The sequence below is a fragment of the Colobus angolensis genome, unplaced genomic scaffold (genome assembly GCF_000951035.1).
Source record: "Colobus angolensis palliatus isolate OR3802 unplaced genomic scaffold, Cang.pa_1.0 Scaffold164, whole genome shotgun sequence".
In the NCBI taxonomy this organism is placed as follows: domain Eukaryota; kingdom Metazoa; phylum Chordata; class Mammalia; order Primates; family Cercopithecidae; genus Colobus; species Colobus angolensis.
The window spans coordinates 573,330-588,395 of NW_012114755.1; the positions used below are offsets into that span (position 1 = coordinate 573,330).

General features: G+C 39.4%; 1 protein-coding gene across 1 annotated transcript in view; it reads right to left on the minus strand.

The window, feature by feature from the left end:
* PIK3C2A (phosphatidylinositol-4-phosphate 3-kinase, catalytic subunit type 2 alpha) overlaps positions 1 to 15,066 on the minus strand; it is a 146,691-nt gene that overhangs the window by 83,814 nt on the left and 47,811 nt on the right. Inside the window, exon 2 of the mRNA XM_011937522.1 lies at positions 8,040 to 9,169. Within this exon, the coding sequence (XP_011792912.1) occupies positions 8,040 to 9,104 (1,065 nt within the window). The 5' untranslated portion in view covers positions 9,105 to 9,169. The remainder of the gene's footprint in view (positions 1 to 8,039; positions 9,170 to 15,066) is intronic.

The following is a 15,066-nucleotide window of genomic DNA, read 5'->3' on the forward strand; positions in this document are numbered from 1 at the left end:
TCTTAGCACTTTGGGAGGCAGGTGGATAGCTCTAGTCCAGGAGATGAGACCAGCCTAGGCAACATAGTGAAACCCATCTCTACACAATATACAAAACTTAGCTAGGTAGAATGGCATGCCCCTGTAGTCCCAGCTACTCAGGAGGCTGAGGCAGGAGGATGGCTTGAGCCCAGGAGGCAGGAGGATGGCTTGAGCCCAGGAGACAGAGGTTGCAGTGAGACCAGGTTGCGTCACTGCACTCTAGCCTGGATGACAGAGCAAGACTCTGCCTTAACAAAACAAAAACAAAACAAAACAAAACAAAACAAACAAACAGTAATAACTTTGGGGAAGATAGGAACAAACAGAAACAAGAAAAAGAGTTAAGTTTTGGAAAAGGGAAGGAACATCTCTTCTTTTCAAACCAGAAAGATGAGGGAAATGTGAGGTGAGCAGTTCACACATGGAAGGCCTTGACCTCGATTTAAAAGAAGAAAATGGTAGAGAGTTGGCAGAAGTGAGTTTGGAGGTTTAAGGAAAGTGGTGGAGGTTTAAAACAACTCACAAAAATTTATCAATAAATACTCTGTAAAGTGGTTACAAGAACATGGGGAAGATTTATACCTATACAAGTTCAAGGTTCATGTCATTATTATCCAGAAATTATATGGAACACACTACCAAGTTTTCAATAAATACACTTTAAACATTAAATACATGTTACTTTTCAGAAGAAAGTTGGTTACATCCTTATTTGGACTTTTTTTCCCCCAAAGAAACTTATCTGTACTGTTCAAATACACTTAGCCAGACCATGAAAATCACATGTCGTTTAACCTTCCCTCTTCTTTAAAATTAATCATAGATGCTTTGCCAACGGGGATATGTTTATAACATTAATACAATTAACTTTTTTTTTTTTGAGACAGAGTCTCGCTCTGTCTCGCTCTGTGGCCGGATCTCAGCTCACTGCAAACTCCGCCTCCTGAGTTCAAGCCATTCTCCTGCCTCAGCCTCCCGAGTAGCTGGGACTACAGGCGCTCGCCACCTCGCCCGGCTAGTTTTTTGTATTTTTTAGTAGAGACGGGGTTTCACCGGGTTAGCCAGGATGGTCTTGATCTCCTGACCTTGTGATCCGCCCGTCTCGGCCTCCCAAAGTGCTGGGATTACAGGCTTGAGCCACCACGCCCGGCCTTACAATTAACTTTTAGAAAGAGTTTACAACCACAGAACTTTGCAAAGCCACTTCTATGAAAATAATTCGATCCATTACTAAAATCCTTTGAAATCTGCTCAAGGTATTTAAATTCATAGCTATTAACTAAAAGCCTGATTTAAACTTAAATTGCCAGAAGACACAGTTTTAAGTATTATGTCTTTTACTGGTTTTGGTCACAAAAAAATTGGAACTAAAGTATTTAGAGTATTATTCATAAAACAAAGGACACTAGATGGAAACAGGAAGTAAGCTTGCTGAGTGAGAAGAAAAATACCCTCTGTGTTGAGTTTTCACCACAAAGCATAAAATTCTTACAGGAAATGAACACTTAAGCATGTGAAGTAATTATAAAGAATAGCATTGCAAATTATTTTCCAATAAAAAATATGAGGGAAAGGTTTGTAAATAGAGATGAATGGTGTGTAAAAATTAAAAGCTCCATGTCAATGAATTGTGCCATGGATTTCCAATGTCAGCCTATTACCAGTGTTCATTCAGTTTATCTCCCTATTTTGGTCCACATCAAACCAAACTTTATCTCCCTGTACACAAATAAAATGGAATCTTAGCACTAACAAGAAGGCTTAGAACTTTTTCATACAAAAATCCATTCTGGGCCGGGTGCAGTGGTTCACACCTGTCATCCCAGCACTTTGGGAGGCTGAGGTGGGTGGATCACCTGAGGTCACGAGTTCAAGACCAGCCTGACCAACAAAGGTGAAACCCCATCTCTACCAAAAATACAAAAATTTGCCGGGCGCGGTGGCAGGCACCTGTAATCCCAGCTACTTGGCAGGGAGGTTGAGAGAGGAGAACTGCTTGAACCCGAGACGTGGAGGTTGCACTGAGCCAAGATAGCATCACTGCACTCCAGCCTGGGTGATAGAGCGAGACTCCGACTTTAAAAAAAAAAAAAATCCTATCTGTAGCATTTATAACAGGTGCATGCCAAGCCTCTAAGTCATCAAATAATTGTGTTTACAACTGTTAAATTTAGCCTAAACCTGCCTCCTAACACATTTTAAGTTCAGCCTAACAATTTCTCCATGCATAGTGAACTGTAACCTAGCTGGACGTGTAAACAAACTGTAACCTACTGTTGTGCCAATCACCAAGTTTCAGCCAATCGAGGGTGGCCAACGGTTCAAAACACTTTCAAATAAGGCAAACGTCAGGCCATAACCAATTCAGCTGTTTCTGTACCTCATTTCCATTTTGTGTACATCACTTTCCTTTTCTGACCATAAATCTTCCACCACATGGCTGCACTGGAGTCTCCCTGAACTCATTCTAGTTCAGGGGCTGCCCGATTTGTGATCTCTTCTTTGCTAAATTAAACGATGTTAAATATGTCTAAAGTTTTTCTCTTAACACACCCTGAGAGCAACCATCATGAAATATCTAAGTTCCTTTGTAGATATTTAACCATGAAACCTATCTCCCTGAATTTTCTTCCCCATTGGTTCTTGTTCTACTTTTTAGGACAATGGATTTTAAAATTAAGCTACTAAACTGAATTCTCAATTCACAGAAAAAAATATATAAACAAATAGGACTTGTTTGGCCAGGCACGGTGGCCCACGCCTATAACCCCAGCACTTTGGGGGACTGAGGTGGGTGGATCACTTGAGGTCAGGAGTTCAGGACCAGCCTAGTCAACATCGTGTGACCCCCCCCAACTCTACTAAAAATGCAAAAATTAGCTGGGTGTGGTGGTATGCACCTGTAGTCCCAGTTACTTGGGAAGCTGAGCCAGGAGAATCACTTGAACCTGGGAGGTGGAGGTTGCAGTGTACCGAGATAGTGCCACTGCACTTCAGAGCCTGGGTGACAGAGCGAGACCCTGTTTCAAACAAACAAACAAAACAAACAAACAGGACTTGTTTAATTTTAAGTTTTTCTATGCAATGTATTTTAACTTTCAGCCCTTACTACCAGTTATTTCTCTTTGTTTTTTAGAGACAGGGTCTCATTCTATAGCCTTGGCTGGAGTACAAGGGCCTTATTATTATATCTCACTGCAGCCTCAAACTCCTGGGCTTGAGATCCTCCTACCGCAGCCTCTTGCGGGACTACAGAACAGCTGTAGTCCTAGCGTGCATCACCACACACAGCTATTTTTTTTCCCCATAAACACGGGTCTCCCTACATTCCTCAGGCTGGTCTCAAATTCTTGGCCTCAAGCAGTCCTCCCACCTGGCCTCCCAAAGAACTGGGTTTACAGACATGAGCCACACCTACCCTTCTACCAGTTGTTTCTATTAAAATCTAGCACAGATTGTCATCTAATGTAACACAAAGTAGTACACTTAATATAACATACTAAAACAATTAGTATATCAATATTTCATCCTGTCTTATAAGAAGAGCACCATGACTTTCAGGTATTCTACTTACTGCACTGGTTTGAAAATGTATGTCCAAAATACAAAACCTTTAAAAAAAAAAAAAAAGTCCACTTCCTCTTCCACATAGCAACTTCCCAAATTTTAACTATTATTTCTGAAAGGGATCTAGTCTAGTCAACTTTATTTCATAGATAAAGAAACTCAGATTCAATGATTTAACTCCAATTAATACTCTCTTCTTCAGACAAAATACCTCCAACAGTTCCTTAAATGGCATAAGTTCTAGATCCTGAAAACTATAGTCTTCTCTTTTCAAAACATACTCTAGGCTGGGCACAATGGCTTACACCATAGGGAGACCTCACCTTCACAAAAACTAAAAAAAGTAGCTGGGTGTGGTGGCATGTACCTGTAGTCCCAGCTACTCAGGAGGCTGCATTAGAAGAATGACTTGAGCCTGGGAGGTATAGGTTACAGTGAGCCGTGATCACACTGCTGCATTCTACCCTGGGTGAAACAGTGTGAGACTCTGTCTTTAAAAAAAAAAAAAAAGACACACTTCAGTTTCCTTACTGGTGGCCCCTCTTAGGATATACTCAAACAAAATTATTAGATGGGGTTTGATTAGAGTATAATGGGATGATGAACACTTCCTCAGCCATGCTGCAGTTAGACTCCCCTAAGACTGGCAAGTACCCTAAGCCACGTCAGTTCAGATAGCACGCTATCAGTAAAGCTGTTGACATGTTATGCTGTAGTAATCTAGCTCCAATCTCTGATCAAGTCATATTATTGCTTACCCAGTTTCTGGCTCATATTCTCATAATTCATTTGCTTACTACTTTAATCCTTCCCCTATACTTTTTAACTAAGATCTAGGAATGTGTTTCTGCTAAAACTAATCCTGGCTGGCAGCCTAGTTAATTAATTCCTAGAGTTTGAGCAACTAGCAGCTCTCTGCAACAACCATGTGACCTGATTACCCAGATCTTGCTAGGCAAACGTCTTCCTATCTTTAGGAAACTACCCATCCTCATTATTCCTTCAAGATACTTTCTGAAAGCACCCCAAATAAGGAAAATATCAAGATGGTACTGTGACAAATATTTTAATACATAGGAAAAAATAAATGTAGGGAGACTTACATGGGTGTCACACCCCTGACCCACCAAAGGAAAGGGTGGAGAACACATGTGTTGAACTAGAAGTGACCAATCTAAACTAAAAAGGTCAAGCAGGGGCAGGAAGTTGAGTTTTGCAATGAAAGCATTAGCAACCTATGCTTTGGGTTTTGAGCTGAAAAGAAACTGTTCCCAGGGTACTCTATTTTTACACTTTGCTATTTGTCTTGTCATTTTCCCAAGCTTGTAGTCTCCTAAAGTATGAAGAAACTTTAAAGTCATCTAGTCAAGAGGTCCCAAATGCAGGTCCAAGGGAGTAACACATTTGCTGCATTAGAACCACTTAGGGAAAGTTTTGCAAAAACTGGTTATCTTCCCCCTGAAATTTCATACTGTCCTTTGGCACCCCTTCCTCCAAATCAGGACTGAGTAGGCCTAAACTCTGTAGGATACAGTGACATATAACTAAATTTGGGAAGCCATTTGAACCATATTTGAATATCTACTCCTTCCAAAATAGCATGTTGTATCACCGGAGTTTGAAAAAGGGAGGGCTGGCCGGGCGCAGTGGCTCATGCCTGTAACCCCAGCACGTTGGAAGGCTGAGGCAGACAGATCACCTGAGGTCAGGAGTTTGAGACCAGTCTGACCAACATGGAGAAACCCCATCTCTACTAAAAATAAAAAATTAGCCGGTCGTGGTGGTGCATGCTTATAATCCCAGCTACTTGGGAGGCTGAGGCAGGAGTATCGCTTGAACCCAGCGGCGGAGGTGAGGTGAGATCACGCCATTGCACTCCAGCCTGGGCAACAAGGAGAAACTCTGTCTCAAAAAAGTAAAAAAAAAAAAAAAAAATAGCTGGGGAGGGCTTTTAGAGTCAGATGGGTTTGAATGTCAGTCCAACTTGTTATCATGGAAATATTCAAATATACACAAAGTAGAATAATAGACACCCAGGTATCCATCATTGGCTTCAGCGATTATCAACATATAGCCAATCTTGTTTCATCTATAAGCCCTCTAAACCTCAACACCTCACTTGATTTTATTACATTTTAAATTCTACAGTATACACCTCTAAATATAAGATTCATTTAATTAATTGCAATATCATTATTACACCAAAATATTAACAATAATTCCTTTTAACTTATTTACATCTTAGTTTCCTCAACTGTAAAATAGGGATGGGTCATACTCTGGCCTCATAGGATTCTTGTGAGCTTTCTCTCTCAGTGATTAAAAAAAAATGTAGAAGAGTCCTTTGGCTTTGGCAACATATTGGCAAAAAATAATAATAAAGAGTTCAGTTTGAATACGTACAACATAGATAAAAATCATGTAAGTTCTTGCTTTCCGAATTCCAGTCTTGGAGCTTTGGACAGTAAATAACCCACCTACCCAGAAACCTCAACTTGCTTAAGATGATGACTACAATGCATCTGGAATGGTAATGTCAGCTCAGCTGGGACAATCTATTTCTCTCAGTAGGTAAATGACTTTTCAACATTCAATGACTTTTCAAATGGGAAGTTCAGAATTTAAGATATAATTAAATTAATCAAGGTAATTTATAAACATCTGTGTTAACTTCAAGACAATCTATTATAGCTACAATGCATTCATTGTGGGGCTCTGCCTTCTACCAGTGCAAGGGTTGAGCCTAAGCTCAGCTCCCTACAAGACAAGGGGCTTCCTTTCCTTTGATAGCAAGACTAACTTTTCAGAGCCCCAATGTCTTTCTTCAGGTTCGAGGCAGTTGCTCTACCCAAACAACTCTAAACAGCTGACATCTTAAATCCAGACTACATCTCAAATCCTGACTCCAGGCACTAAACACAGAATTCGTTTCTCTCATGAGAAACCTATAAAATAAGAGACCTACAGCTAGGACGTCATCTGCCTGTTAGAAATTGACCCGAATACGAATCCAGCAGTGACCTAGACCCTGCAGGATGGGAAGATCAGGGGGACCAGTGCCTTCCCCCCTACCACCCCTATTTTTTGAGATAGGGTCTTGCTCTGTTGCTCAGGCTGGAGTACAGTGGTGCAATCATGGCTCACAACAGCCTCAACCTCCTGGTCTCACACGATCCTCCTACCTCAGCCTCCCAAGTAGCTGGGACCACAGGAGTATGCCATCATGCCCGGCTAATTTTTTTTATAATTGTGGTAGAGACAGGTTCTCATTATGTTGCCCAGGCTGGTCTCAAAGTCCTGGGCTCAAGTGATCCTCCCACCTTAGTCTTCCAAAGTGCTGGGATTACAAGCGTGAGTCATCATGCTGTCTAAACCTTCTTAACACCTATTTCTCTTCTTTCCAGACATCCAAATGGTTTTCTTTAAAGTCAACAATTCGGCCAGGCGTGGTGGTTCACGCCTATAATCCCAGCACATTGGGAGGCTGAGGTGGGCTGATCACCTGAGGTCAGGAGTTCGAGACCAGCCTGATCAACATGGAGAAACCCTGTCTCTACTAAAAATACAAAATCAGCCGGTGTACAGACACATGCTGTAATCCCAGCTACTTAGGAAGCTGAGGCAGGAGAATCGCTTGAACCTGGGAGGTGGAGGTTGCAGTGAGCCGAGATTGCACCACTGCACACCAGACTGGGCAACAAAAGCAAAACTCTGTCTCAAAACAATAATAAATAAAGTCAACAATTCAACATAAACCGATCCAAATCATGCAAAATCCATTCCTCCTTCCCCATCTAAATGCTAGTTAACTCCCAATGACAAAATAGTAGACAGGTGCTGATCTAATTAGCTGAATGATATAATTCACACTAAAGTGAGAATGAGGCTTAAACATTCCCAGGTTACACAGATAGAAGAGCAAAACACAAATCCACAATGGTACTATTTCATTCTTCACTTTTATCGATAAAAGTGTTTAAAGGGAGAGTCCTTTAAGTTGCTCTTCTCTCTCTGGGGTTATTTTTTCATTCATTGATTCATGGTTAAAAACAACAAAACAAAATGCATGAGAATTTCCATAATGGGACTAAAAATAAAAATTCCTTATCTGCGGTAAAAAAATAAAAGGAGTAAGGAAGAGAAAGAAGGGATCATATGTAATGAGGAGATATGGACAGACAAATTTAAAATATCTTAAATGCCTCTCAGTGACAGCCAGATCCTTCATTAGAGGCTTTTTATTTACAATCCTGGAAAAATATTAATAGCAAGCAATTTTTCAATTGGCCTAATCACATTTAATCCTTTGCCACACAAGCAAAGAATCAAAGCACACTTGAGAGCAAAGAAAAAATTCAAAATGAAAAATATTTTTTTCTTAACAAATTATGTACACAAATACGAACTCTGTGTTATACTAAATTTCAGAAGTTAGTAAGAAAAGGCTATACCTGTAATATATGGCCCTGGGCTTTTGCAAGCTGAGTTGTTCGAATATTTAAAGACTGGCTTCTTGTTACAGTTGCCACAGAAAGGGATTTTCCATTCACCTTTCTTTCAAGATGACAATTTGCTGGCGATCTCTCTTCAAGAAGAACCGCATCCCAAGGATCCTTTGCTAGCAAACTTGAAACATTTTTCTCTTCTTCATGGTCTAATACCTCCACATTATCCACCTTAGGCTTACTTAGAGGATCCAAATCTAACCAGTCAAATTTATTGATATCCTCAGACTTTGGAGATACCTGTAGATTGCTGACTTTTGAATCTGTTATCTCCAAATCAGTCCTTGCTTTCCCATTTTTTAAAAATTCTGATGTACTAGCTATTTTGTCAAATAGTTTTGCCATGTCAGGACTGACTACTGGACGATAGATAGGTAAGCTTCCTTGTGGATGAAAGGGTGTGGCAGGTGTCAAAGGATATGAAAAATATGGAGATTGTCCCGGAAGACTTAAATATATAGGTTCTGTAGATGGAAAAGTGGGCATTCTTGGATTGAAGCCATTTTGGAATGCAGCCTGTTTACTGTAAGTAGAAGGATAAATAGAAGGTAAAGTATAAGTGGAAGGCCCAGATAATCCAGGTGGCCACTGTCCTCTCTGAATAGTAGGTCTAAAATAGAGCTGTGCTGAAAAGGAAGGGCTCAGAACAGGAGTAGCTGGTAATACAGGTGTTTTTCTAGTCTCAAAACTGTCATCCAGCAATAGTTTCTCAAGTTCAGCTTGGGTGAGCTTTTCTACATCAATATCTAATGCTCTTTTTTGGGAATCTGATTCGGGAAACACCATGAGATCATAATCCTGTTTATTATAAACCTGTGCTTTTTTTCTGGTGCTGCTTGACAACTCAAAGCTTTTCTGATTGTCAGTCACTTGCCTATCCTTTTGTAGTTTTGCTAAAGCCTCTGCTTCCATCTGTAATGCTTCTTCTTTGTCCACATCGTTTGCTCTTGTTGGTTCCAGATGTGAAGATGGACATTCTTTAAATCCGCTGTTGCTGGATATCTGAGCCATGTCCACCAAAAAGACCAAACCTTCCTTCCTCTATTTTTTTCTTGTAGCTTCCAAAATAGCAAGAGCTATACATAAAAATAAACATAACAATTAGATTTCTAAACATATTTTGTTTGCAACCTACCCCATATGACATAGGACTTAAAGCCACTTAGAAAAATACACTATAAAATAAACAAAAACAGTTGGATGAAATCTGGATGAAGGAACACTTAACACCTTATACATGTGGGGTTACAGAAGATGTTCAGATACACATTACTTTAACCCCATTTCCTGACCCAACTGGAAAGCTGGCACAGTAAATGAATTTTCATTTTAGCAGTCACAATGGCTGTCATTAACCAGTGGTACTTCTGGCAGAATTCTTAGCATGAAATGACTTAAGTGCTAGTCACATATTTTCAAAAGTTCAGACAGGGTTTACCGATATGCAGAAATAGCAAGTCAAAATGGTTTTTGATCTTTTGCTATTTGTTAAATTGCTCAAAAGCCAATTAGCAATAAAAACATCCAATACCTAGCTAATAAAATAGGAAACTATTATTTTATCAAAATACTATGTGCAAAACTGATTAAGGTTTAATAATCTTCCAGAAATATTAAAAATGTATAATGTAACATGGATTTGAATAATAAGACAAAAGCGTTAAGGCTTATTAGAAGTTCTGAGGTAATATTTCACTCAAAGATTAAATTACAGCTGAATTGGTCATATAGTTTTAATTACATTTCTATTCTGATTATCTGCAGTTAAATCAATAGTTATAATACCAAAATTTCTCCTTTTCAAAATCCTTAAATATTTTTATTCATGAAAAGATGAGAAGATTACTTTGTCATAGATTAGCTTATAAAAATTTATACTCCTCTATTTAAGACAAACACTTAATTCAGACCAAGATTACCCTGTGAAGCAGTATGACCAACTGAAAGGTTGCTTAGCTACTCTGTAACACAGAGCACATTTCCTCCTTCTAAACAATATGATAAAAGGGTTAAATATGGATTCTGGAGTCACATCACCTTAGTTTAAGAAGGTATATGACCGGCCGGGCGCAGTGGCTCACACCTGTAATCCCAGCACTTTGGGAGGCCAAGGTGGGCGGATCATGAGGTCAGCCGATCGAGACCACCCTGGCTAACACAGTGAAACCCCGTCTCTAATAAAAATACAAAAAATTAGCCGGGCGTGGTGGCAGGTGCCTATAGTCCGAGCTATTCAGGAGGCTGAGGCAGGAGAATGGCATGAACCTGGGAGGCGGAGCTTGCAGTGAGCTGATATCCCGCCACTGCATTCCAGCCTGGGTGACAGAGCGAGACTCAGTCTCAAAAAAAATAAAAAGAAGGTATACGACCTTGAGCAAATGAAAACTTTTCTGTAAGTCTTACTTTCCTAATTTTTTAAATAAAAAAGTATCAATCTAAATTAGTATACAAACTAAATGAAATAATACACATAAAAGTGCTTATCATTGGCCTTGGGCATAAGCATTAAATAAATGGTACATATTATTAATCTAATCTGGTTTGTGATATATCTAGTTTAAATACCTAGAAAGCAAGAGAGCTCCTGTTTACATTCTATGGTCTTTCTAGCAAACACAATGCTTGTCTACCATATATGCTCAATATATGCGTGAAAAAAAAACAAAATAAGCTCAAATTAATATAATACAAATGAAAATCGAAGTGTTGAGGTAATACTACACAAACAAAAAAAATTAGTGAGGAGGTCATGAAGAAAGAGGAATTCAAAGAAAGTCCTTGGAATGTTCTTGGGGTATTATTTTGCAATCCTTCATACAATTATTTTCCCTTCTGTGGTAGACTACAAAGCATGGGCACAATGTATATTTAAAATATGCACACTTTACTGTATGTAAACTTTATATCAAAAGAAAAAGCTGTAAATATTGAACTCTTGTTAAATATGCACAAAGTACTTAGAGGAAAGTACTAACGTCTACAATTTGTTGTTCTTGTCGTTTAGAGATGGGGGGTGTGTCTCACTATGTTACCCAGGCTGGTCTTGAACTCCTGGCTTCAAGGGAGCCTCCTGCCTCAGCTGGGATTACAGGCATGATCCACTGTGCCTCGCTCTTACAATTTACTTTGAAATGCATTTTTTTAAAAGATGAATTAATGGATAGCAGAATAGATGGATAAATATGTGATTAGACAGGTTGGCGTGAACCCGGGGGGCAGAGCTTGCAGAGAGCAGAGATTGCACCACTGCACTCCAGCTTGGGCGACACAGCGAGACTCTGTCTCAAAAAAAAAAAAAAAAGAAAAATGTTTATAGTAGAATCTCGGTGACACAAATATGAGTGTTCACTTTGAAATTCTTTTAACTTGGTTGCCAAGACTGAAAATTTTCAAAATAAAAGGCTAGGTAGTAGGGAACAAGAGGAGCACAAATTCCTCCCATTTCAACACATATTCCCACCCCTTGGGATGTGATTTTGTTGCTCCTCCCGTAAAGAGGAGGGCTCTATTTCTCTACTCTCTTGAGCTGAGCAGGCCTTGTGACTTGGCTTTTACCAATGAAATGGAAGTGACACTGTGGGAATAGGAGTTCCAAATCTAGGTCCTAAAAGGCTTTACTACTTCAGTTCTTTGTCTCTTGAAATGCAGCCACTGTTATGTGAATGCTCACTGAGGATGACAGGGGCCAGCTAACAGCCAGCACAAACCACCAAACATGTGATCTTAGACCAAACATGGATCTTAGACCATCCATCCACGCTCCAGATGACCACAATTCCATGAGTGACCAAAGGTGAGACCAGCAGAAGAAACCACCAAGCTGAGCTAAAGTCAAATTGATAACCCACAGAATCATTTTGGAATGATCTGCTATATAGCAACAGATAACTGATAAACTTTTTCTTATTACTTTTAGAAAACAAAGTGCAAGTCACTGTACTATTTAGCAACAAACTTCTGTTTTAACTTCCACCACCACCTTCCTCAACTTATCCTCAGGGAACAAATGGTTTTCTTTTCCTTTCTAAGGAGACCTCCCCCATGTGTATCCTTAACCCCACCGAATTCCCCTCCACTTCTTCATCAATGATTACCTCCTTTGCATTGTTAACTTATTTACTTGCTTAGGGTCCTGTGCCACAAAAATGCTTAAGTCTTCTCCATATTGAAGGGGGGGAAATCTTAACATTTCCCTTTAGATTCCAGTAGCTTCCATTTTAATTTTCTTTTTTCACTGCCATACTTCTCCAATGAGCGACCTAGAAAATCTTTTCTTACACATCCTGCCTTGGAAAAACTCTACTTGTACTTCAGGGCCCAATTCAAATACTGTCTCCTCTCTTTAGCTTTCCCTAAGCAGCTCTTATCAGAATTTATCTTTTTAGATTAACCAAAACATTTTATCACAGCTTTCTCTTCTTCACTTCTGTAGACCTTTTGCTGTTTTTGCCTACCAACATCTTTGCTTCTGGTTGTTGAACCTACAGCTTCCGTTTTGGAGACTGATCTCCCTTTATCCCACATAGTTAAAATAGAACTGGCCATCTCTACCCTTGTCCCCCACCCCCATCCACTCCAGAGGATCCAAATCTGGCCCATCAGAGTTAACTCCTGGACTTCTGCTGAAACTATTTGGAAAGAAAGCTCTTCTTTGAGCTTACTAAACTTAGATATAAGCCTGGCCCTGCTGTGGCTGTCTTTGTCACCACTTGAGGAGATACTGCCTAAGAATGAATCCAATCCAGAGGAAAGCAGAGCTAAGATAAAATGAAGAAAGACAGATTCTGGCTAATATGACATTAAGCATCTGGATCCAACCAAGCCCAAAGCCAACCTTTCATTTATGTAAGCCAGTAAGTCTCCTTTTTTGCTTAAGCCAGTTTAAAATAAGCTTCTGCCATAACAAAAAATGTCCTGATGAACACAGAATCTGTGAACCTATGTGTCTACACCCAACGGACTAAAATAAGCTTAAGCGCAAAGGCCTACTTGTTTATTTTTGGAGTTCCCCATAACATTTACAAGTACCTTGCTTAATGAATGAAAACTTAATTTACTGAACATGTGGGGTTTGTTTGTTTGTTTGTTTAGACAGAGTCTCATTCTGTTGCTCAGACTGGAGTGCAGTGGCAGTCTCGGCTCACTGCAACCTCTGCCTCCTGGGTTCAAGCAATTCTCCTGCCTCAGCCTCCCGAGTAGCTGGGATTACAGGCGCCCGCCACCACACCTAGCTAATTTTTGTATTCTTAGTAGAGACTAAAAAGTTTAGTGGAGACTAATAGCATTTTGCCATGTTGGCCAGGCTGGTCTTGAACTCCTGACCGCAAGTGATCCGCCCGCCTCAGCCTCCCAAAGTGCTGGGATTACACGCGTGAACCACCTCACCTGGCTGAACATGTGTTTTAACAAGAGGGAGTGAGGGCTATTGGACAGTCTTAAAGAAGGCATTTCCAATGGCACAAGAGTATGAATATATGGTAGGAAAACTAAAACAAGTGTAATCATCTATTGTGGAACACCAAAGTATACTGCCTATTTTTCACAAAATCAGATGTATTAAAACAAAATAGCAGCCACGCACAGTGGCTCACGCCTGTAATCCCAGCACTTTGGGAGGCCGAGGCAGATGGATCACCTGAGGTCAGGAGTTCAAGACCAGCCTGGCCAACATGGTGAAACCCCATCTCTACTAAAAATACAGAATTTAGCTGGGTGTGGTGGCATGCACCTGTAATGCCAGCAACTCAGGAGGCTGAGGCAGAAGAACGCTTGAATCCAGGAGGCAGAGGTGGCAGTGAGCCAAGGTCACCATTGCACTCCAGCCTGGGCAACAAGAGCGAAATTCTGTCTCAAAAAACACAACAAAACAAAACAACAGCATTTTACAAAGAGATAGGCTACTTAGATATAATTCATCTTCCACAAGCATAATGTCAATTTGTTATTTAAGTATTCTCCTTGTTGCCACATTTGGTAATGAATAATGCAGCATTATTCTGAAAGAAGGATCTAGACTTTTTCAAATTAGTTTACAATAGTTTATTCACTGGAGAATACACTTGTTCTAAGTATTTCAAATGAATGTTAACTCTCATTTACTGATAAAAGTATAAAATTAATCATTTGAAATATATTTTAATAGTGAGTACGGGTTTTTCTCACATCACCAATTTATTTGCTTGCTCTGTTTCTAGTACCAACAACCAAAGTAGTACATGCTAAAGTAAATTCAACTCTAAGTAGTAAAAGTGAGCTGAATGCTACCAGCTAAGTTACCATATTTTAGTTTTCCAAGAGGTTATCATGCATGTATACTAAAATGGCAATAAAAGAACTTAACAGTTTGTCCAAAAGTAACCCTCTGCTTCAGCTATTTTTCTGGGGCTGCTGCATTGACATGCTCCATTAATTTTTTAAAATAAAACTTCATTTGATGACAAACATTTAGCAGGAAATAATTTCCTACATCCTAATTCAAAATGAAAACTTCAATGCTAATGTCCCCTTAATTCAAGCTGAGAAAGACAATATAACTAGTATTTGAATGAGGCCTGCAAATCATCTGCCAAAATTTTCTCAACATAAAGTAATCCAGTGAAGATCACAAGGCTGTAGCTACTTTAAAATTCTTCAAAAGTGGGTAATTAAACTATTGAGTTAAACGTTTGGACACCATTTGCATATCCCAAAACAGAAGAATTAATTTAAAAGTTCTTGGCTTCTTCTGTGTTAGACAGTCATTTACAATTTAAATTTAAACCCCACAAAACAGAAAAAAGCAAGTAGGTGCTGCTACCCATCTAAATGTTTTCCTGATCTTAAAATTTCAAGACAACTAAGAAAACTAAAAAAGAATTATTTGAGTTGAACAATATAGATATTTGTCCTCCCAAATGAATAGAAAGCTTAAAGTAAAATAAATTATGGTACTTCCACGGAACTGAATTTTTTTTTTTTTTTTTTTTTTGTTTGA